Source organism: Pogona vitticeps, chromosome 4 (genome assembly GCF_051106095.1).
Source record: "Pogona vitticeps strain Pit_001003342236 chromosome 4, PviZW2.1, whole genome shotgun sequence".
NCBI classification, from domain to species: Eukaryota; Metazoa; Chordata; class Lepidosauria; order Squamata; family Agamidae; genus Pogona; species Pogona vitticeps.
The window spans coordinates 234587691-234609345 of NC_135786.1; the positions used below are offsets into that span (position 1 = coordinate 234587691).

The 21655-nt window shown below is 43.0% G+C and overlaps 1 protein-coding gene across 11 annotated transcripts in view; it reads right to left on the minus strand.

Moving 5' to 3' along the window:
- Positions 1-21655, minus strand: part of PTK2 (protein tyrosine kinase 2) — a 256954-nt gene that overhangs the window by 33623 nt on the left and 201676 nt on the right. For all 11 annotated transcript variants that reach the window (XM_078391686.1, XM_078391688.1, XM_078391687.1 and 8 more), the window contains 4 exons: positions 19682-19771; positions 17388-17592; positions 8402-8513; positions 1370-1456 (listed from right to left, as the gene is read on the minus strand). In XM_078391686.1, coding sequence (XP_078247812.1) covers positions 1370-1456; positions 8402-8513; positions 17388-17592; positions 19682-19771 — 494 coding nt within the window. The remainder of the gene's footprint in view (positions 1-1369; positions 1457-8401; positions 8514-17387; positions 17593-19681; positions 19772-21655) is intronic.

Genomic DNA, 21655 nt, shown 5'->3' on the forward strand with positions numbered 1-21655 from the left:
AAGAAATGTTTAACCCTAGGTTTTCTGGTTAATTGTGTTTTACATTAGAAGAATCTGCCATCTTAAATCAAGCTGTAGGGCACTTGCTAGTATAAATTCCAAGTAAGAGAAATGAGACTGTACATAGCATTCAGTGGTACTGTAACATATTCTTTCGATGTTGTCTAAACATGCACTTCATGTTAAAATGCTGCTCTCGATTAAGCACATATTGGTACACTTGACTAATGGATTTTACAGAAACACACAGAGTTAATTGTCATGAATAATCATTATATCTACATTTTTCTACACGTTCTGCTAAATATAGCCTACCAGCTTATACATCTGGGCTGACAGCACACAATGAGCATAAGCAGCTGGAAGATATGGCAACAATTGTTTTATTGTGATTCCAAACCACTTTAAAGTGAGTCTACACTTTAGAACATATAGTAATACTTCCACTTAAGACATACTACGGGACAAAATAATTGAATATACAAGTTTCTCCATTAAAATTGGACTTTTATTTTTTAAAAAAATATATTTTTCTCCACCTTGCTCATAGTAATGCAGAACATCAGCACAGCCCTAATTGTCTAGGGTTTTTTTTTCTTCCCCCCTGAACTCCATGCAGAAGTAGAGGAAGGAAGTTTTTAACATGCTTATTTAATTTCCTGATCTGCCCATAAAATTAAGTGGTTCAGATGACTTGTTTATGCCACTAATAAGGATATTAAGACCAGCTGGGAAATTAAAGCAGGAAGCTCTCTTTGGTTTGATCCCAGCAACTGCACACACTGGAAATGAACCAAAATACACCAATCCTATCTACACCAAATATTAGTACCACAGATAAGAATGCTCTGGTTCAGTCCGAAAATTACAGTGTTTGCTCACAGGAAAAAGGAGCGAACCAGGCCGTCTCCACAGTAGACTAAACAACGGGGCAAATGACATTTGATCACACCCTCAGACAGTCAGGCAGGTGTCATATAACATCTGACAAAACCCACTGGTGAGGGGGACAAGTTGGAGACATGTATCTGCATGTAGCCACAAGCAAAACACAGAGCATCCATTGTAAGTCTTAGTGGAGTTGAAAATAAATCACATTATTTAGCAAAGCTAGATATAAAATTTAAACTGTAGGACATGGAATCAATTGAGGCCAACTACTTAACTCCTGAAATCTGACATTTACCATTGAGTCAAATAAAGGTATTGCCTACCTGTGATTTTTGGATTTCAGAGTCTGGACTTTGTTTTATGTCACAGAGCATCTACTGATCATCCATATAACATTATCAGCCATATCTTCCTTCATCTTGCGCGTATTTAAGACAATAATATGTTAAAACAATGATGTAAAATAACAACTTTTCACCTGGTAATGATTGGGTTGTACCATATGCTGTGGACTGGGATAGAATCCTTCACTAGATCTTGGACTGGGGTAACCAGGTCTGCTGGGCTAGAAACAGAAAGAAACCACTGTCATTACAAAACAAAACAAAACCCTGTAACGAAATTCAACATAGAAAATCCCCGGAGAGTGGCTGGTTTCATTTATTTAGTCATGCATTTCATCCTCATCCTAATCTGCCCCAGGTTCCCATCATTCAACTACATAACAGGCAGAAGCTAGACCTTAACCGAGAGGAGAACATGTCCAAAGAAAACCACATGAATTTATAGCCAGAAATTGTTTTTGTGTTTGGTCAAAAAAGAGAGGTTACTTACCTGTAACTTTGGTTCTTCGAGTGGTCCTCTGTGAATTCACACTAATGGGTTAATCTGCGCCTGCGCAGAGGGTGTCGGAATATTCTAGAGCTTAAAGTAACACTTTTGGCTCCACCCCCCAGGACCTCATGGTCCGCCCACCCTAACAGCTAGCTCAGTTCCATTTTTTCCACTGCTGCAGTTAGGTCTCCTAGCTAGAGCTCCGTGAATTCTGTGGAAATTATTGAGGATTTATCTTCGTTTGGCTCCTTCTTCATCTTCAACACTTAGGAGTCTTACTTTTTTATGCTCATGTTTAAAGTTGTGTAAGAAATTGGGGAATGTTCCTACTAATTTTTGGGCACAAACACTGAGAAAGCAGACATGGGAGGTTCACAAAGCAGGTTTCCCAGAAGCCAAGTCAGCAGACAAGCAATACGTCTGTTATTCCCAATAAAAGAACATTCACTGTTTTCTTTTTCATCATAACCCCAACCTGTGAAAATGATGACTACCGTATTTTTCCGTATATAAGACTATACTTTTGTCTAAAATCTTTAGACTAAAATTGAGGGCCATCATACATGGAAGTAAGCTGAGGAGGAAAAAAACAAGTGGAAGAGAAATCAGGGATCAAAGTGATCCTGCAGGGCTTTCCCCTCCACTTGCTAAGCCTTAGCAAAAGGAAAGCAGGGATCAAAGTGCTGCAGGATCGCTTTGATCCCTGCTTTCTCCTCTGCTTGCCAAGTCCCATGGGGCTTAGCAAAAGGAGGGGGGAAGGATCAAAGCAATCCCATGGCTGTATAAGGGGGAAAGAGATCAAAATGATTGTGCAATCATGGAATTGCTTTGATCCCTTTCCCCCTCCTTTTGCTAAGCCACGTGGGGCTTAGCACAAAGGGAGAAAGCAGGGATCAAAGCTATCCTGCAGCACTTTGATCCTTTTTACCCTACATTTGCTAAGTTCCACTTAGATTTCTTTATTTGGGGTTAGAAAAGTGGGGGGTGTCTTATACATGGGGGTCTTATAGACAGAAAATATGGTATATACTAGTTCTCAACAGATGTAAACATGTTGCCTGAAAACCACATTATTTGCATGTGAATCACAGCATGTTATACCACATTTTTCTAGTTCGCGGTAGGAGCCCTACAAAAGCCCCTAAAATTTTGGCAGATGTGTGGAGCAAAAACAACAGTGACAGTGTGTATGTGCAGTGATGGTGTTCAGGCAATCTTTCTGCCCACATGCTGGGGTTTCATCATTTCGGAGGTGCTGCAAAATACCAAGTTAGAGAAGCTGCAAAAACAAATGCTAAATGCTGACACAAGCTTGGAACAGAAAGGTCAATGTTGCTTTTGAGGTGCTCAAGAAGCCCCAGCACTGAGAGCATCAGTTCCACCATTCTCTATGGCAATCCAAAATGTGACCTTTAAACTGCAAAATGTCTGCAAAACTTTGGAGTGGAGAGAGCCTATGGAAATATAGTATTTTGACTGATAGAACTCTCACAGGTAATTCAAGAAGATAAGTCTGAAAATTAACGTTAAAGATTTCAGCCCTTGATTCAATGCATATTGAATCATCAACTAATGGATGTTTAATGAAAGAAAACCAGAATTCGAGTAATTTTGAAATACATTTGATTTTAATGCCAAACAGTTTCATCCTGAAAACTTGCACCCCCTTAAGTTCCACTAAACGCAGTGGGATTTAAAACTAACTGATGTATTCTACAGGTCTGCAGTGTTGTTTTAAATTCAGGCCAAACAATACCTTGCCGGATACCCGCACCAACTCTTGTTATATGTACAGTTTTGTCAAAAAACAAACAAACAAAAAAAAAACACCTTCAGTATTTTATCTGTAACCTGGCTAAAGTTAATAATGCTAGGTAAAGATAAAGGTTCCCCTTGACATTTAGTCCAGTCGTGTCCAGCTCTAGGGCGCAGTGCTCTTCCCCCTCTGCAAGCTGTAAAGCCAGTGTTTGTCTGATGACAGATTCCGTGGTCACGTGGCCAGCACAACTAGACACAGAACACCGTGACCTTCCCACCGTGATGGTACCTATTTAACTACTCGCAATTTTATATGCTTTCAAACTGCTATGTTGGCAGGAGCTGGGACGAGTGACAGAAGCTCACTCTGTTGCATGGATTCGATCTTACGACGGCTGGTCTTCTGACGTTGCAGCACAGAGGCTTCTGCAGTTTAACCCGCAGCAGCACCATGTCCTTCTTAATAGTGCTAACAGGATGCCAAAAAAAGCAGTTTGACTTTGGCACGGCTATGTGTCCGATAAATTGTGATTAAGTACTCCAGAAACGCAATTACACCCCAGTGTGTGCTTCCATATACCCTCATGTTGCTATATGTGGAGATCATGGGTAATGAGACTCAGTACATTTAGATTCACAACAGAAGGTGGAGGGGGGGGGGAAGAGACAATCAACCAAGAATACTTTCTTTTCAGCCAAGCTTGAGCCCATCTTGAACCCAAAGAAAAGCACAGATGCCAGTTTCAAAACCATTAAGTGCTGATCAGGTTCTACTGCTCATTAATCACAGCTTTCAAAGGATTTAGCTTTGTGCTTTTCTTAAGCTGTAATTCACCATACATTAAAAGTTAAAGAAAACTACTAAATCTACTTAAGACCTGTGGGAAGGATTTTTAACAGTTAATGTCTTTAGACAATCGTCTGAGATAATGAGTGTCAGCTTGTTATTACCCCATGTACCATTTATTTACTTATGCAACTGCATATATTCAGAACTCCCCGTCAGTGAATCAGACAGCTCAACTACAGTCTGAACTTATGGTGCACTTTGTCCTGAAGGGTTAAGCAAAGGTGACTACTTATTAGAAAGGGAACATACAAATACCCTATTAAAATGCAGTTACAATAGCTAAGATCATGACAAAGGATTTCCTAGTTTAGCCACAACCATACAAACCGTGCCCAAATCTTACAATATCTCTGAAATCATTCCAGAATACCACAGAACTGCTGAGTTGGAAGGGGTTCCAAGAGCCATAGAATTCAGCCATAGAATTCCTGCCAATGCAGGAAAACCACAGCTAAGTCCCAACTAGTCTGTTTCACTGCAGAACATCTCTTACCATTGGAGACTTCTTCCTAATAGTTAGCCGAAACCTCCTTTTCTTGTGAGTTGAAGGCACTGATTTTGCCACTACCCTCAGAAGCACCAGAAAGCAAGCTTGCTCCATCTTCCACTTGAGAGCCCTTCAAGCTATCTTGAAGGGCTGCCTATCTTTTCAGTCTTCTGCCTTCTCCAGGCTAAACATGCCCAACATCTTTAACATTCCTCACAGATCATAGTTTCCAGATTCTTTACCATCTTTGTTGTCCTCCTCTGCACACTTTCTGACTTGTTGATATCCTTCTTCAATCGTAAAGCCCAGAACAGGGAACAATTCTTTGTGAGATTTAACCAAAGCAGAACACAGGAAGAGTGTTACTTCTCTTGATCTGGACACGATGCCTCTGGTAGATCTACATTAATTTTCCACACACCCCACATCATGGTGTTGAATCATATTTAGACAGAGGTCTACTAAGACGCCTGCATCATTTTCTCATGTACTTCCATTAAGCCAGCTGTCACCCATTCTATACTTACACATCTGGGTTTTTTTCCCTCTAGACGTCAAGGCTCTATGCTATTTTGCAAGCAAATATGCCAACCCAATGTGTTACAGTTCAGCTCATGCAAAACAAGTAGATAAAGCATCAATGCAAGCTGCAGATTCATTACTTGATCATCTTGACTGTCATGGCCTGAAGCCAACCCGAATTGACAAAATCAATTACCCAGCAGCCACTGCACTCAATGACATATGGAGACATATGGGCACAAACCTCAGTTTGCAGGTTCGTACCAGTTCATATGCACAGCAGCACAGGTGCCACACATTGCCTTCTCCTGCCTCCCCAGCCATTGACCCACTCACCAGTTGGAGCATACTCCTCCTCTTCCTCCTCTTCAGCTGACCAGTCCCCAGCAGGAGCACAGATTTGCCTGTCCTGCCTCCTTGTCTGAGTGGGTGATCAGCCAAGGAGGCAGGACAGGGAAGCCCGTGTTCCTGCTGGAGACTGGTCCAAAAGGTGAAGAGGAGGAGGAGAGGAGCACACCCCAGCTAGTGAGCGGGGGATCCAGCTGGGGAGGCAGGGGAAAGGAACATGTTGCACCTGTGGTGTCATGTATGAACCAACATGAACCTCCAAACAGAGGTTTGTGCCTATCTCTAATGGGGAAGTAACAAATTGTAGTGAAAGACTGAAGGCATCTACATCAAACATGTAGTATTCTTTGTTTGCATCCATTCTTTAACTACTTTGTTGAGCATAACTTTAGTGGAAAAGAACCCCTGGAACCGTAAAACAGCCAGCAAGTTCACCACCATCTGACTGACCTCCATAAACAGCTTTCTGTCCTCACTCTGGAAACTGCCTACTCATGTCTAGTCTTGACCCTCCCACTACCCTGAGATCTTCTAAGACTCAAAAGCTGTTCACTGCTGTCCCATCATTTCCACCTTATTGTGACCCTATGAATTAATGATCTTCAGGAGGTTCTGTCATTTACAGCGCTGCTTTGGCCTTGTACACAAAAGGCTGTGCCTTCCTTTACTGAGTCAATACATTTCATATTAGGTATTCCTCTCTTCCATACTTAACCTGGTGATGAGATTTGAGTGTGTCACAAAAGCTGAGTGCAGCACCATCAGGAAGCTACATTAACAAGTCTAAACTCCTAACCCAATGACCCAAGACGGAATGATCAAAATAGAGACATTGCACCTCAGCAATTAGTAGTAGTATCAGGAGGTGAGGATTTAATGTTCCACTGGTAATGGAGGCACAGAAATTCTTAAAGGACAGCTACCATGCAGCAGCAGAAGTGAAAGGCAAGACTTGCTTAGGATCTTTCATGTTAACTTTCATTAAAATGTGCAGAAGCTGGCAGTGCTAAACCCAGTTTTTAATGTTTTATCGCGCCTCCAAACCCCATGGTCCCACAACATGGTTTCAAATGCCAGTGCCCAGTCTTAGAAGTTTGCCCATTCTGGTGTTATTGCCATGGGTTATCAAGTCAGAAACAACTTATCATAGTCAGCTTGTTTTAAGGTAAGTGGAATACTTAAGGAGTGGTTTTATCCATTTGTCTTGCCAGTAAAGCTTCTATGGCTGAGCAGGAATTCAAACTCAGGCCTCTGGTGTCCTAATCCAACACTACCTACTACAACACAGTTGACATCCCATTCCAGGTGTTCCATCTAAACCCAATTCCATTTAAATTCTGCCCTGGATTTTCTCCTGCAATGCCAAGCATCTCAAATTGTGTAAAGGATGCTTGAAGTGCTCTTGAAACCCAGTACTGCCTGTCCTACTTCTCAGTTCTTAAGACATATTTTGGGAAGTCATTAGAGAAACACAGTTGAGAAGATGAAATGCAGTGAGAAGCACCAATTTACAGAAATGGTAAGGGTGGGAGTGAAAACAGATGTAAGCAAACCATCAGCTAATGGTCTCATTATCCACAGAAGAAGGAATCTGTCCCAGAAAAGAAGAAAAAAAGAATGGAATGAACCTATTTCTAAATGATTTGCTATCATGCTGTAAAGGTAACTTTATGGGAGTCAAGACTCTCAGCACTCAGTTATTTAGGAGAAGACAGACAAGATAAAAAGAAAAATGTCTAATCCTAAGGCGAAGCAGTATTATCACATGCTAGGTGCTCTTTGAGAAGTGGAAATCGAAAAAAGAAGACATGAATGGAGAGAATAGGGGCTATAAGATTTAATGAATGTTCTATAAATGTTTAGGGTGGATTTGCCAACAGCTGTACCAAGCTATAGAACAGTATCTAACATGAGAGAAGTCAAAAGATGCCACCAGAAACATTCTGTGAGTGAAGATTAGCTGAATATTTGGCTTCCAAATTTCAATAAAAGAATTTCTAGATGCTACATGTAATTAGCATAATTTGTATATTGTTTTAATATAATTTTACAGTAGATTAAAATTTAAAAGTTTACATTTTCATTCCTGACTGTGGAAAAGCGTCAGTAATTTATAGATATTATTTATTTATATAAAATACGTCTAGGCATAATGGGACTTAGATGGGAGTTCACTTGTGTACTCTTATACTTTTACTATCTTTAACATGCTTTCCACTAGTCTTCTTCTTCTGAAGTATCTCTAAAACAATGAAAGAGCTATCCATTTTTAATGGCATTTATCTAGATTTTAAGAGGAGTTTAAAGGCTCTGTAACACTGGTTCCACAACATTTCACCTTTCATCGTGTTCCCTTTACCATTGTCCAGCCTCATTTGAACAAAAAAAAAAAATCAATTCATAATTTAAGATCAAACATAAATGCAAAAATTTAATTTTTTTTTAATATAAGCATGAAACGTTTTTCTCGAGGAATCCTAAATTCTACCAATAATATGTACCACAAAAATACGTTAGAATATCTCATTTTTTTTCCTCCACTCTCCCATACCCCACAAGAGTTTTCTCACACCTTCCATCTAATTTTGAACCCAACATTCCATCAGTATATCGCCTGTGTGTTCCCCCATCCCCATCTCAACAGGCGAATGGAATAAAAACAATCACTCTGGGTTAGTACAAAGGATCAGAGAGAAACCCATCTTCAGTACCTTCGGAGGAGCCTCATCTGATCCTCCGGAATCCCAGGACACCGTAACCTGTCGTCTTGATTCCATTCTCGTTCGCTCCTCCTGCTGCAGCTTCTCTTCCTCCAGGATTGTACTAAGGGAAAAATGAATGGTGCTCTGAAGATAAATGACATTCTGGCTCAGAATTTAATAGATGTCGTCCTCAAGTCTCCTCCAAGCGCATTCCCCAAACCAATGGTTCCAGACTGCAGACTAGTAAGGAATTCACTAGACAAATACGTCTTCTTTTGAGACGGCAATAGAAATGGTTAGGCATTATAAGATGAGTGATGGGGAGGGGCAGTGGGGGCGGTGGGGAGCATGCCTTTGCGAAATTAGCAACTGGGTACTGAAACATAAGACTCTTAAAACACCAAGACATATGGCAATGAGAGATATTTTTAGAAAGTTACGGGTGATCTTGCTGAAGAATATTTAAGAAATATATATATATATATTCACATTCCTTTTCATCTAATGGCACCAGCGTAATTATTCTCAGGCAATTAATCAAGTGCATACTTGCTTGGAAACATCCAAACCCAGAAAACAAGACCGCCACATCTCTGAAAAGTCAGACAAGTTTCAGACCCTTTTTTTAGTAGGGGGGGTGGGAGAGAGAGGAGGAAACCCTTCTTCTAATTAAGAAGCAATGTTAGCTATAATCTTTGTGCTTACTTTTAACCTTTTGCAGAAGATATATTCAACCAAACAAGAACTATGCCAGTTGCTTGCCTTTTAAGAGAAAATGGGGCGAGGGGGCAAATTCTCTAATAAATCAAAGAAGAGTTTTAACCACTAATCTTTAGCTACTCACCACCTTTTCACCACTTGAAGCTAGCAAGTTTGTCTGCTTCCTCCAAAACACACACACACACAAACACACACACACAAAAAACCATCCCCCTCTTGCCATGCAAATTACTAAGCTGGATATCAGCCATCCTGAAAAGACTTGAATTGCAGCTTTTTAGACTTGCCAAGCAATTACAGAATCCTATCCTACATATATTCTTAGTAATTCAAAGCTGATCTGATCATTTCGATACTGGTCTTTCCAGAGCTGAAGGCAGAACAGCCTGGCACTGAAGCAAGCCCTGTGCTTTGGATGTCTGTCAGAAGGTTTTCAGACTGCTCAAATTCACATTTTTTAAAACAATTTCCCTCATTTAACTGTGTGGAATAATGAAACGCCTGACATCATTCATTGTGCTTGGAAATAACACATGTTTATCATGGTACGCACACAGTGTTTCACATGATCAAAGAAATTTGGTATGTTTTTCTAGAAACACAAAACCCTGGAAAAAGAGAATAGACACAAATACCTCTTTAACACTGTTTCGAGAAAAAAAGGCCACCTGCCTAATTTAATTTATGGAACTGTTGCGAGAAACTCCCATTTCATTTCCCTTTAAATGATCTGCACCCTCTTTTTCAATACCTTCATTGACACCAAAGTTCCACAAATAACTTCGCCGTTTTATTCTCCCGCATGTTGCAGACAACCATAAAACCCAAGAAACTGCCCACTCCAATCCATTTATTGCTCAAGATTACTGTTTGCTTTCAAAGACTGGATAGAATCTTTTGTCTATTTGGGAAAGCAGTGGGGACAACAGGGGTATGTTGTGAAGAATGCACTGGCTCTTTAAATGTCACAAGTAGGGGAGACAGACTACAGCCAAGAACATGAAAAACATGCACGTCACAAAAATGTCTGCCCACAGCTAGCTAAAAAGGGCTCCACATTCTTAGCCACTTGTCTGGCCCATCTATCTATGCTCACTGCCATGGCGTCTCTGCTGACATTTGCCTTCAGAATATTATTTATTTTTATTTATTTATTTTATTTATTTTATTTCTATCCCGCCTATCTGATCATATTAGACCACTCTAGGCGGCTTACAGTAAAAACAACAATGTAATTTTAAGACTTTACAGCAGAAACGTAAATAAAAAAAAAATAAAGAACAGAATAAGAAAAAAGATCGTCAAGGGTTTTCTGTTGGGAAGGCCCGCCTATACATCAATGTTTTTAGTTGTTTCTTAAAAATGCCCAGCGAGGGAGCCACGCGAATCTCAGGGGGCAAGTTGTTCCAAAGGCGAGGAGCCACCGCCGAGAAGGCCCGGTTTCTGGTCTTTTCCTTTTGGGCCTCTCTCGGCGTTAGGCTCCTCAGCCTTATCTCCTGGCTCGCGCGAGTGACACGGGTAGATCTAGGTGGGAGAAGGCGTTCCGCCAAGTATCGAGGTCCTAAACCGTTTAGGGCTTTGTAAGTAAGCGTTAGCACTTTGAAATCAATGCGGAATCGGATGGGCAGCCAATGCAATGCGGCCAGAGTGGGGGAGATATGTTGGTATCTTCTCAGCCCACTGAGTAGTCTGGCCGCCGCATTCTGCACCACCTGTAGTTTCCGCAGCAATCTCAAAGGTAGCCCCACATAGAGCGCATTACAGTGGTCTAATCTCGAGACTACAAGCGCATGCACCAGAGTGGTGAGAGACCCCACATCAAGGTAGGGCCGCAGCTGGGCTATCCGCCTGAGATGGAAAAAAGCGGAACGGACCACGGACGCCACCTGGGTCTCCATGGTGAGCGCCGGGTCAAGATGGACACCCAAGCTACGGAACCCATCCCTGGCGGGCAGGGTCACCCCCCCAAAAATGAGGGAGTTTCCCATGTCCCCAGGTGTGGGGGCGCCCACCCTCAGTACCTCCGTCTTGTCCGGGTTCAGCCTCAGCCCGTTCTCCTGCATCCATTCCTGTACAGCCTCCAGGCAACGCCGAAGGGACAGAACGGCATCTCCTGCAGTTGGAAAAAAGGAGATGTAGAGCTGTGTGTCATCCGCATATTGATGGCACTGCGCTCCACACCTCCTGATGACCCCTCCCAGCGGCCTCATGTAGATATTAAACAGCATTGGGGAGATGATCGACCCCTGTGGGACCCCACAATTAAGGCACCACGGGGCTGAAACATTCTCCCCAAGCTGTACTCTCTGGGGACGGTCCTCCAAGAAGGAACGGAGCCAAGCAAAAGCCCGGCCACCTATCCCCAACTCGGCGAGCCTCCCCAGGAGGATACCATGGTCAATGGTATCAAAGGCCGCTGAGATATCGAGGAGGACCAACAGAGACACTTTGCCCCTGTCGGCCTCCCTCAATAAGTCATCACACAGGGCGACCAATGCCGTTTCTGTCCCATGGCGCGGCCTGAAGCCCGACTGGAATGGGTCCAGGGCATCTGTTTCATCCAGGAACGCCTGGAGCTGATCGGCCACCACAATCTCGACTACCTTGCTTAAGAAAGAAACATTGGCGACGGGCCTATAGTTGCCAATTTCGTCCGCCGCCAAACTGGGTTTCTTTCTTATGGGCCTAATGAGTGTTTCCTTGAGGGCAGAGGGAAATCTACCCTCAAGGAAAGACCCATTAATTATTACAGTAGCCCATTCCGTTGTTGAGGGCCTGGCTGCCTTGATTAGCCAGGCCGGGCAGGGGTCCAAAGAGGAGGTGGTGGCACGACAGCGATCAAGCGTCCTGGCCACAGTGTCGGGCGATACGGGCTGAAAAGAGTCAAAAGACACCGGGCAAGACGGAGCGCTGGACATCTCAACTCGACTCACTGTATTCAAAAAAGGAGCGAGATCCCGGCGGATGGCCTCCACTTTGGATTTAAAAAATGCTGCAAATTGGTCCGGGGTAAGACTAGGGGGAGGCCTATCTCCCGGGCCAACTCCGGATAGGTCACGTACTATACGGAATAGTTCCGCCTGCTGGTTGGATGCCTCACTTATCCGGTTAGCGAGGTAAGTTCTACTGGCAGCCTTTACCTTAGACTGGTAAAGGTTGGTTGCGACCTTAACAGCTATACGATTGAAAACCGTCGGGTCCTTTCTCCATTTGCGCTCCAGCCGTCTCCTGACCCACTTCGACACCCGAAGATCCTGGTTAAACCAGGGCGCCGGGCGATCTCTGCGGCGGAGAGGGCGTTTAGGTGCGATCGTGTCAACGGCACTAGTCGCGGCGGTGAGCCAGCCGTCAACCAGGGCCTCGACAGGAGCGCCAGCCAGGTCAGCCGTAACCCCTCTCATGGCATCCTGGAATCCAATCGGATCCAGTAGCCTTCGAGGGCGGACCATGACAATAGATCCCTGCTCCCTGCGAGGGGGGAGGGCCATCTTGAGGAAGCATTTTATTAGGTGGTGATCCGACCATGACAAGGGGACCGACTCAAGGTCAGTCACCATCGGTCCACTCTCACTCCCATTGGTGGAAAAAACCAAATCTAATGTATGGCCGCCCACGTGCGTAGGGCCGTTGACATGTTGGGACATGTTCAAGAAGGCCATGGTCTCCAAGAACTCAAGAGCTGGTCCAGCGGGCTCTGCCCCCGCATGCACGTTGAAGTCCCCCAAGACCAATAATCTCGGGGAGCCCAGCAGTGCCGCGGAGACAAAGTCCACCAGCTCCGGTAGGGAAGTGGCTGGGTCGCGGGGAGCACGGTAACCCAGCAAGATCCCAATACCGTCCCTGGCCCCGATCCACACGTGGAGAGCCTCAAGACCTGGTTTTACCACCGAGGAGCGCCTAATTACTTCCAGGTTGGATTTATAAACGATGGCAACTCCCCCCCCCCCGACCCTCTAGTCTGCCCTGGTGTTGGACAGCATAACCGTGTTTATTAACACTAAACACAAGCAGGAAAAAGAAACATGCTTTCTTAAAGTCAAGTTACACATTTCTGGTTTGTAACATAAAGAAGTGCTAACACTGACTTTGCCCTGGTTACGGCCAAACTATTTTTCAGAAGTTATTATGTTGTGAAAATAATTTCCAAAAGGTGCGAAATAGCCTTTGCACTTTCATTAGCCATCAAAATCCCACAAGCGGGCTTGTCTGGAGGTCAGGCCTTCCTCTACTTCAGAAGATTAATTTCCTAGCTCAAACACAACTTCCTTGGCCAACAAACTAGACAGGAGGGCAGAGGCTGCAACGGAGAAGCACTGTCACAGAACCACTGTCAGATAGCCTATTGCCAATACCATCTTTTTCGCTACCTCCCCAGAGTGGCCTTCCATGCTCCCCCTGGTCTAACTTCTGCTCAGTGCCGAGTCCATTGTAGTCTCGCTTCCCAAGCACACAACATGTTTTTATAACTAGGAGAACTGGTTGAATGCATTCATGCTCTGCATAACTGAGACCTCTGAGTTATTAGGTCTTCTGCACCGGAACTAAACACCTTTGCAGAACTCTCCATCAACACAGGGAGGTCGAGAGTGAAGCGGACGGAAGAAAGCATGCATCTCTGTCTACTTTCGTGCCTTCAGCAAGCCCCCTTCGTCTTACGAAAAGCTAAAATCTGCTCAGAGCAAAGGATTAAAAATAACACATAAAACTGTCTTTGTTGAGCCACTGGGAGGGTCAGTCCATAGATGGGAACAGCACAATGGCTTGAGATATTTTTAACTAAACTTTATACAGCTGTTTTAATGCATTCTTAGTAGTTTTTTGGCTAAGAGTCCCCAGGGTCAGGAAAGTCAGATTAAGCCATATTTTCCCAAAGTGAACATTAATTGTAATGCATCAGTCACTCAGGGAACAAGGCCTTGTCACGCAGTTTGTCTCTGCCAGATCCTAAAACAACTTGAAGGCATACAGTTGAGCTCCTTAGAGATGTTTATACTTGTGATACAAAGCCAAATGCATTTTTGGTCAAAATTATAACATCCCAACGAATTTAATATACTACACAATTCACTCTATCCCTCAAAAAAAATCTCATTTCCTTTTATTCCTCAATGATCAGCACTCTTTTGAGTGAAATATTTAGTTGTGTTTTAGAGCACTGAAGTGAGGGCAAGACAGCAGGACTGGATATATAACATGGAGATCTTTAAATTTTTGTTCAGGAATGAACCATTTGTCAAAAATATTCTTCATCAGCCTCAGCTTATACTCTGCAAAATAAGGATGAAGGTGAATTTTCTAATCAAACAAAGAATGAGCTATTACACTTCATTCATACATACCTTTGGCCACCAAAATACAATGGAAGTTCTGTAGCTCACTAGGCAGTAAAATGAATCAAGGCAGCTGTTATTCATATTTCACCACTGGAAAACTGGAGAAATGTAGTTTAAGAACAGAAGAGGTCTTTTGCAGCTGCGTTGATATCTTAGATTTTGAGAGTATTTGATTAGGGTGCGGTGCTCATCTCCATCTCCAAGCCATAGAGCGAGCGGGTTTTTTTTTTTGTCTGAAGACAGTTTCTGTGGTCACGTGGCCAGCACGACTAGACATGGAACGCCGTGACCTTCCCACCGAGGTCGTCCCTATTTATCTACTTGCATTTACATGCTTTCAAACTGCTAGGTTGGCAGGAGCTGGGACAAGCGACGGAAGCTCACTCCATCGCATGGATTCGATCTTACAACTGCTTGGTCTTCTGACCTTGCAGCACAGAGGCTTCTGTGGTTTAACCCACAGCACTTTAGGATTAGAATAGTTTTAACTAAATACAAGCAAAAGAGAGAGTCAGAGAACTGTGGACAATTGGAAACAGCTTGGTCATGCAAGCGCATGGCAATATAGGATCTAAAGTGTATTCTTCTAGGACGGTCCAGGTTGCATCCAAAGAGAATTTTCGACTTTGTAACAAAAAGGGCTGACATAGCCTATTCCTCCCTGGAAGACCCAAGATTCACTTACTTCAAGATATCCCCTTGAAAGATACTGATTTCTGACAAAAATTTTATATCATTAGAATCAACACAAAGCATACAGATTACTATGTGCAATTGCTGCACATGTGGATAGTAGAAGCAGTAGCTGCTTTTGTAAAAACGTCTCAAGCTTTTCCACAACAAGAAGTGTCCCTACAGGCAGGCAAACATTGAGACGTTTCAAATGTTGGTTCAACTCCTCATCTTTCATGTCCCTCCTAGGCTCACTTAAACTCACAGAAGTAGATCCTTGCCTAAGGGGAGGAACCTTTGCCTAGCTGCACACAAGGGGTTTCTATTTAAATATTTATTTATTGTTCTTTTCATTTATCTTAGAAACCTCCACTACTTATATGATTGTCAACATTCTCTCTTCTCCCCCAAGACACATAAATATATAAAACTGCAGCAAGAAAGAATTCCTACCTCCTGGAAGCTCTCCAGAAAGGAAGGAAAAGCAGGGGGCGGAGGCAGGGAAGGACAACAAATGCAACAAAGAAAATTGTGAAACAGCTTGTTATGCAAGCACACAGGAAACTAAGATTGGCAATCCACTCTCCTAGGATGGCCCAGGTTGCATCAGAAGAGAATTCCCAACCCTTGTAACTAAAAGGGGCTGACAAAGCCTTTATGCAGCAAAAGCAAGTCCGAAAGATCTTTGTGCAGAGCAAGGAGGAAAGAAACTGGCCAGGATCCTGTTTGCAGAGGCATAACATAATCTAACAGCGTCACAAATGTGCCAGATATTCCACCCATACCAACAAGGACTGCACGGGTCCATTGCAAAATTGGTTTTGTGGTTCCATTTCAAACAATTGCACAATGTGGATAGCCCTTCTAGTACGGCACAATTGTAACTACCACAGGCACAATGTCCCATTATGCCTACATAACTACTCAACAGAATTTCTGCTACCGCGGACTTCAAGCCATTCAATTTCTGAAGGCACACTGGACATCCTAGAATTTTTGGAGTCCCAGGCAGACACATTGGACAACCTATTTTCAGGTACACATTGTGTGTGTTTCCCCCCCCCCCCCCCCAGTAAGGTGGGGTGGTTGTGAGAAGAAAGTTACCTAGCCCCACCACTGCTGACCTTTATAAAAAAGCAAGGAAGGACTGCTGATTCCACTAATGTATAGCTGCAAGGGTGGCTATGCTCTCATTTTGCCTGTGGTGTGTAAACTGGCCAGATCTTTAATTTCATTAATTCTGTAATATGTGCTATATCGTTATGCTGCAAATTGCGAATACCACCATTATTGTTATCATTAGTGGAAGCTACTGTTTTGGAAATCTTGAGGACAGAAAAAGAGTATAAGAATTATTTTATTTTATTTATTTTAATTATTTCAACAAACAAGTGATGCTTTGGGAGGCTCTAGAACAAACTGGATGTACATCCACACTCTGCTAATATACAAGTTCAAAAATATAGCGTGCATGTTGTCTCTGTGGCCAGTTTCAACTATGGGGAACTCCCTTCACTGAAAACACTGGAGACAGTGGTTAAAATCCTTTTGCTCAGTGTAGTAAGTAACACTAGAGTAAGCCCATTAAATGATGAGGGTTTGGCAAGTCAATTCTTCTGTAAGCTATGTTGATTTAAATGGGTCTACTGTGGTTGTGACTCCTTATGCTAAAGTAAGTCACAGCTAAAGTAGGCCTATTTGAATGAATGGCACTTACAGATGAGTTGAGTCATCAAATCCCCACTGATATATTGGGCCTACTCTAGTGCAACTTACTGTGCTAAGCAACAGAATTTCACAGCACTTTATGCAAATAAATACATTTCAACCAGCAAGTTAGTGATTGGTGAATCTGTGAAAGCAAGAAAGATTTAAGAGCAGAGCTGTCTGGAGCCAAAAAAAGAGAGGCTGAAACTGAACATTTTAGCCAGAAATGGCTCATGGTAGGAATTTAATAAGCTCCATTGACACTAGAATTACTGGTGGAAGGGCATAAAACCACATGATCATTATACTATTATTTCTGGATTCAGCTATCATTTATTCCAAGACGGTTTGTTTTTATAGCTTTAGTTTCAAACCGAGATATTCCAAGTAGGAACCTATTTTTAAAAGAACCTTCTTTGCAAGAGAAAGCCGTCATAATCCATCCTTGCTCTGTGCCCTCCCTTGAAAAGGAACCGCCCAAACCCTATGATTTCACATAGGAAGTTTTGCACATAAACATTAGACGTGAACAGACCCAACGTGAACAGAAACGGGATTCTTACTTGAGCTGTGCTTTAAGTTCTGTAAATCTTGGCCGCCGGCTGGGATCATAGGCCCAACATTTGGTCATAAGGCTGTACAGAGTGGGAGGGCAGTTTGGCGGCATCGGTAACCGCTCACCATTCTCAATGCGACCGATCACATCATTGTTCTTCACCCCTTGGAAAGGCTTTATCCCGTGCATTAAAATTTCCCACATGCACACACCTGGAAAGGAGGTCGGGGAAAGAGGAAGAAGAGCAGATGGTTTTAGTCAAAGTCATAATGAGTCTCTTGGAAAGGTAACACCTGGATTAAATACCGGCAAAATACCATTTTTTGAAAGGAATATTTATTCATTTACAGCTATTGTGGTGGTGACTCAGTTGTCTAGCAATATCAAGTTGCATTCCATCTGCCACTAGAAATCTTTTTTCAGTGTCCCGCATTGAGCAAGGGGTTGAATTTGATGGCCTTATAGGCCCCTTCCAACTTCACTATTCTACTATGATTCTAAATCACTTTACCAAACATTTCTTTAAACATTTGTCTTCAAGAACTTCTTCAGGGCCAGGAAGCATGCCACTGATCTTCTCAAAAGTCATGTCATCCAAATTTTCTGGATCACATCTTCCATCAGTTCTTGCTAGGACGGTCAATGATTAAGAATTAAGGGAGTTCACGTGCCCCCCCCCCAAAAATTACCTGACAGGCACCAGGATGGGAAAGGCTATTGTATTAGGAAAGTGGGTAACTAGCTTCTTGCATATAATTTTTGTTTGGAAAAATCTATAAATTTTACATCAGAGTGCAATGAAAAATTGTTATGATCAAGAGACAAGAAAGCAGAGAGACAGCCATTCATGTGTTTATGGCTTCTGTTTCAGGAACACACATTCCTTACCCATGAGGTTATGAAGAGTGACTAGCATGAGCCACCCACTGCTTGGCTCTTGCTTGATGAACACAATTTCCTGAGCTGAGAGAGGACTATATAAAATGGCAGCATTACATAGTACTTTTAGCATCTTCTGTGGCTGTACAAAGGTTATCGTTTTCAAATCACTTAGAACTAACGAAAGGGCAAGTACATTTTGAAAATGAGAGGTGTGACTCCCTTTCTTTTTAAAGTTTTCCCTTTTTCATAAGGTCAGCCACATACTCCGCACTCACAGTACTGGTCCAGGAAATGGGATAGCTTCACTCCTTGTTTCCCTAACCACAGTACCGCAACGGCAGCCAAGAGAAGGTGTTATCCCAGATATGACAACCGAGTTCATTTCTGCACAATAGGAAAGTTGGCCAACAGGTATTAATATTAACTCTTATTTCCACCACTCATAAATCCATAAAGAAAAAAAAAACCCTCTTACTAAAGTGAAGCCTAATTATTTGAAGAAAGCAAAAAACAAAATGTTTGTTTCGACTTTTACACCTAGTCACATGATTCTCTGTCTTCTCTGCAGAGCACCTATAGCAATATAGCAGGATTTAAGGAAGATGATGACAGACAATCTATCTGAGTGTGCCATCTGGAAATGATCTGCCACCCAGTCCAGCTCCTGGAGGTTCAGGGAGTGCTTTTTGTCAGCCCCATCTCTTACCTTCCAAGAGAACACAGAGGCCTAACAATGATTGTTAAATCATAATCTGTAACTTAAGTGACTATGTTTTATAAATCAATTTTACCCTAAGCCTTAATAAAGCTTCCTTTTTAGAAACCCAGCAACTTTGCTTTTCAAGCACAGTAGCTTGAAATGGTTATGTTTGCTAAGGTAGATGCCCACAGCTAGGATGAAAGGCTATATCCTACATTTTCTTTTTTCAAAACGGATTTTACAGTATTTCAAAAATGCCTTATCTTGGTTTTCAGTTAATTCATTAGCCCCAGTTGATCCCTCTACAAAAAAAAAAGACTGTCTGCTATCCTATTTATAACAATAAAAGGGTAACCAGCTGCTGCCCTTCCTAATTCCCTGAGGCTTGTTCTTACCTGTTAGCAATTCAAAAGAGCATTGTAATCTAAGCTTCAAAGGGGCGGGGGCTTTATCCAGAAGCAAAGGGTTTCACTCGAAACTATGCAAACAAGCGTGATCCAAGAAAGAATGCTCCCGATGTTGTACCGAGTAATTACCATGAAGATTAAAGATACTGTTTTGTGTATGCTGCACTCGTCTTTTGTGGCTTTGGTTTTCTTTCTAAACCAACCCACTAACATAGCTGCTTGTTAGCTTCATCATCGTAAGGGATGATCCCTTAAGATGAATGTGAACCTTTCTGCACCTTGCACCACACAGAGAAGTAATAAATCACTTACCAAACATCCAGACGTCACTGGCTGAGGTAAAACGTCGGAAATTGATAGATTCTGGTGCCATCCACTTGATGGGCAATTTTCCTTTGGAAGCTAAAGGGCAGAGAAAATGATTCTGAAGATCTCTTAAATACCCCTGTCAAATTGTACCCAATCAATTAGCTTCAGTAACACACAGGCAGTAATCCTAGTGGCCCTCTGCTAAAAGTATTTCTTGCCACACCTCACATGTTGGATAGAGGAAGAGACACCAAGTGGCAAAGGTAACAAATAGTAGATACATTCTAGATGGGTAGTACACAAGTCTAATAGAATGAACGAACAAACGAACGAACGAACGAACGAACGAACCAAATAGCTGTCCTTGGCTACTATCTCTAGAAGACGTATGGAAAACCAAAAACTAGAGTCACACTGAATCAGACCATCTCCTGGGCCGATTATAATCCCTCTCTAATTGCCATTTTATTGGTGCTCCACCACCCAGCCTCACTGTGACCGACTTCAAGCAGAGTCTGCTGCCACCTTATCTGTTCTATATTTGTTTGGAACGTCTATGCCTTCTTCCATGTGTCAAGTTTACACACCTCATTTTTACCACACTGAGAAAAGCTAAATGATAGTTGTTGGACATATAACACAGAAGCTAAGAGGGGAAAATTGATACAACTGAGCTACGGTGGTCATATGAAAATAAGCAGGAGGGTGTTCCTGCACCTTTTATGCTTGTATGAAGAAAGAGCATTTCAGCAACTTACAGCTGCTGAAATTCCATCTCTACGTGGATATTAAAGGTACAGAAGACAGAAACTAATTATCTAACTGGTTCCACTGTGAGAAATCAGGTGAGCAATTCTAAGGAAAGCAGTTTTTTAAAAAAGAGAATGACAATTAAATCCAACAAGTAGCTTCTATCTCTCAGAAGTGAATTAAGCTTCATTCCTCTATACAGGGGTGTCAAACTCAAATTCATTGGGGGCCGCATCAGCAGTTTGGTCCCCATCAAAGGGCCGGTTGTATCTGTACTGATGGCCTTGCAAGGACCCCATCCGACTTGGTGAGAAAAGGAAGGAAGAGAAAGTGTGTGTGTGTGTGTGTGTGTGTGTGTGTGTGTGTGTGTGTGTGAGAAGAGAAAGTGCCTGTGTGTGTGTGTGAGAAAGAGAGATACAGGAAGAGAACGTGTGTGTGTGTGTGTGTGAAGAGAAAGTGCCGGGGTCTCTGTGTGTGTGTTTCTGTGTGTGAGAGAGATACAGGAAGGAAGAGAACGTGTGTGTGTGTGTGTGTGTGTGTGTGTGTGTGTGTGTGTGTGTGTGTGTGTGTGTGTGTGTGTGTGTGAAGGAAGAGAAAGTGCCGGGGTCTCTGTGTGTGTGTGCGTTTCTGTGTGTGTGAGAGATACAGGAAGGAAGAGAACGTGTGTGTGTGTGTGTGTGAAGGAAGAGAAAGTGCCGGGTTCTCTGTGTGTGAGACAGAAAGAGAGAGAGAGAGACAGAGAGAGTTACAGGAAGGAAGAGAATGCGTATGTGTGTGTGAAGGAAGGGAAAGTGCCGGGGTCTGTGTGTGTGTGTATGTGTGTGTGTGTGTGTGTGTGTGTGTGTGTGAGAGAGAGAGAGAGAGAGAGAGAGTTATTTAGTATATGCAACTCTGCTTGGATCTCGCAAAAAAAACACATTCTTCGGTCCTTTCAAATCCTCAGGCATTCCAATCGAGCAAGAGAGAGAACGGAACGTTAGGGAAGGGAAGGGAAGGGAAGGGAGCAACCAGCCACCCCTCCCTCCCTTCTCTCCGCGGCTGGGTCGGACGGCCGCCTCCGACGTTACCCAACCGGGCCGGCGCATCGCTCCGCGTTCCCTCTTCTCTCCCTCTCCTCAGGGCCGCGCTGGCCGCTGCCTCCCGCGTCCCCCCAGCATCTCCTCCCTCCGCCTTGGAGCCCGGCCAGGAACTCCCACTGCTCCCTTCCACGGAGTAAATTCATTGAAA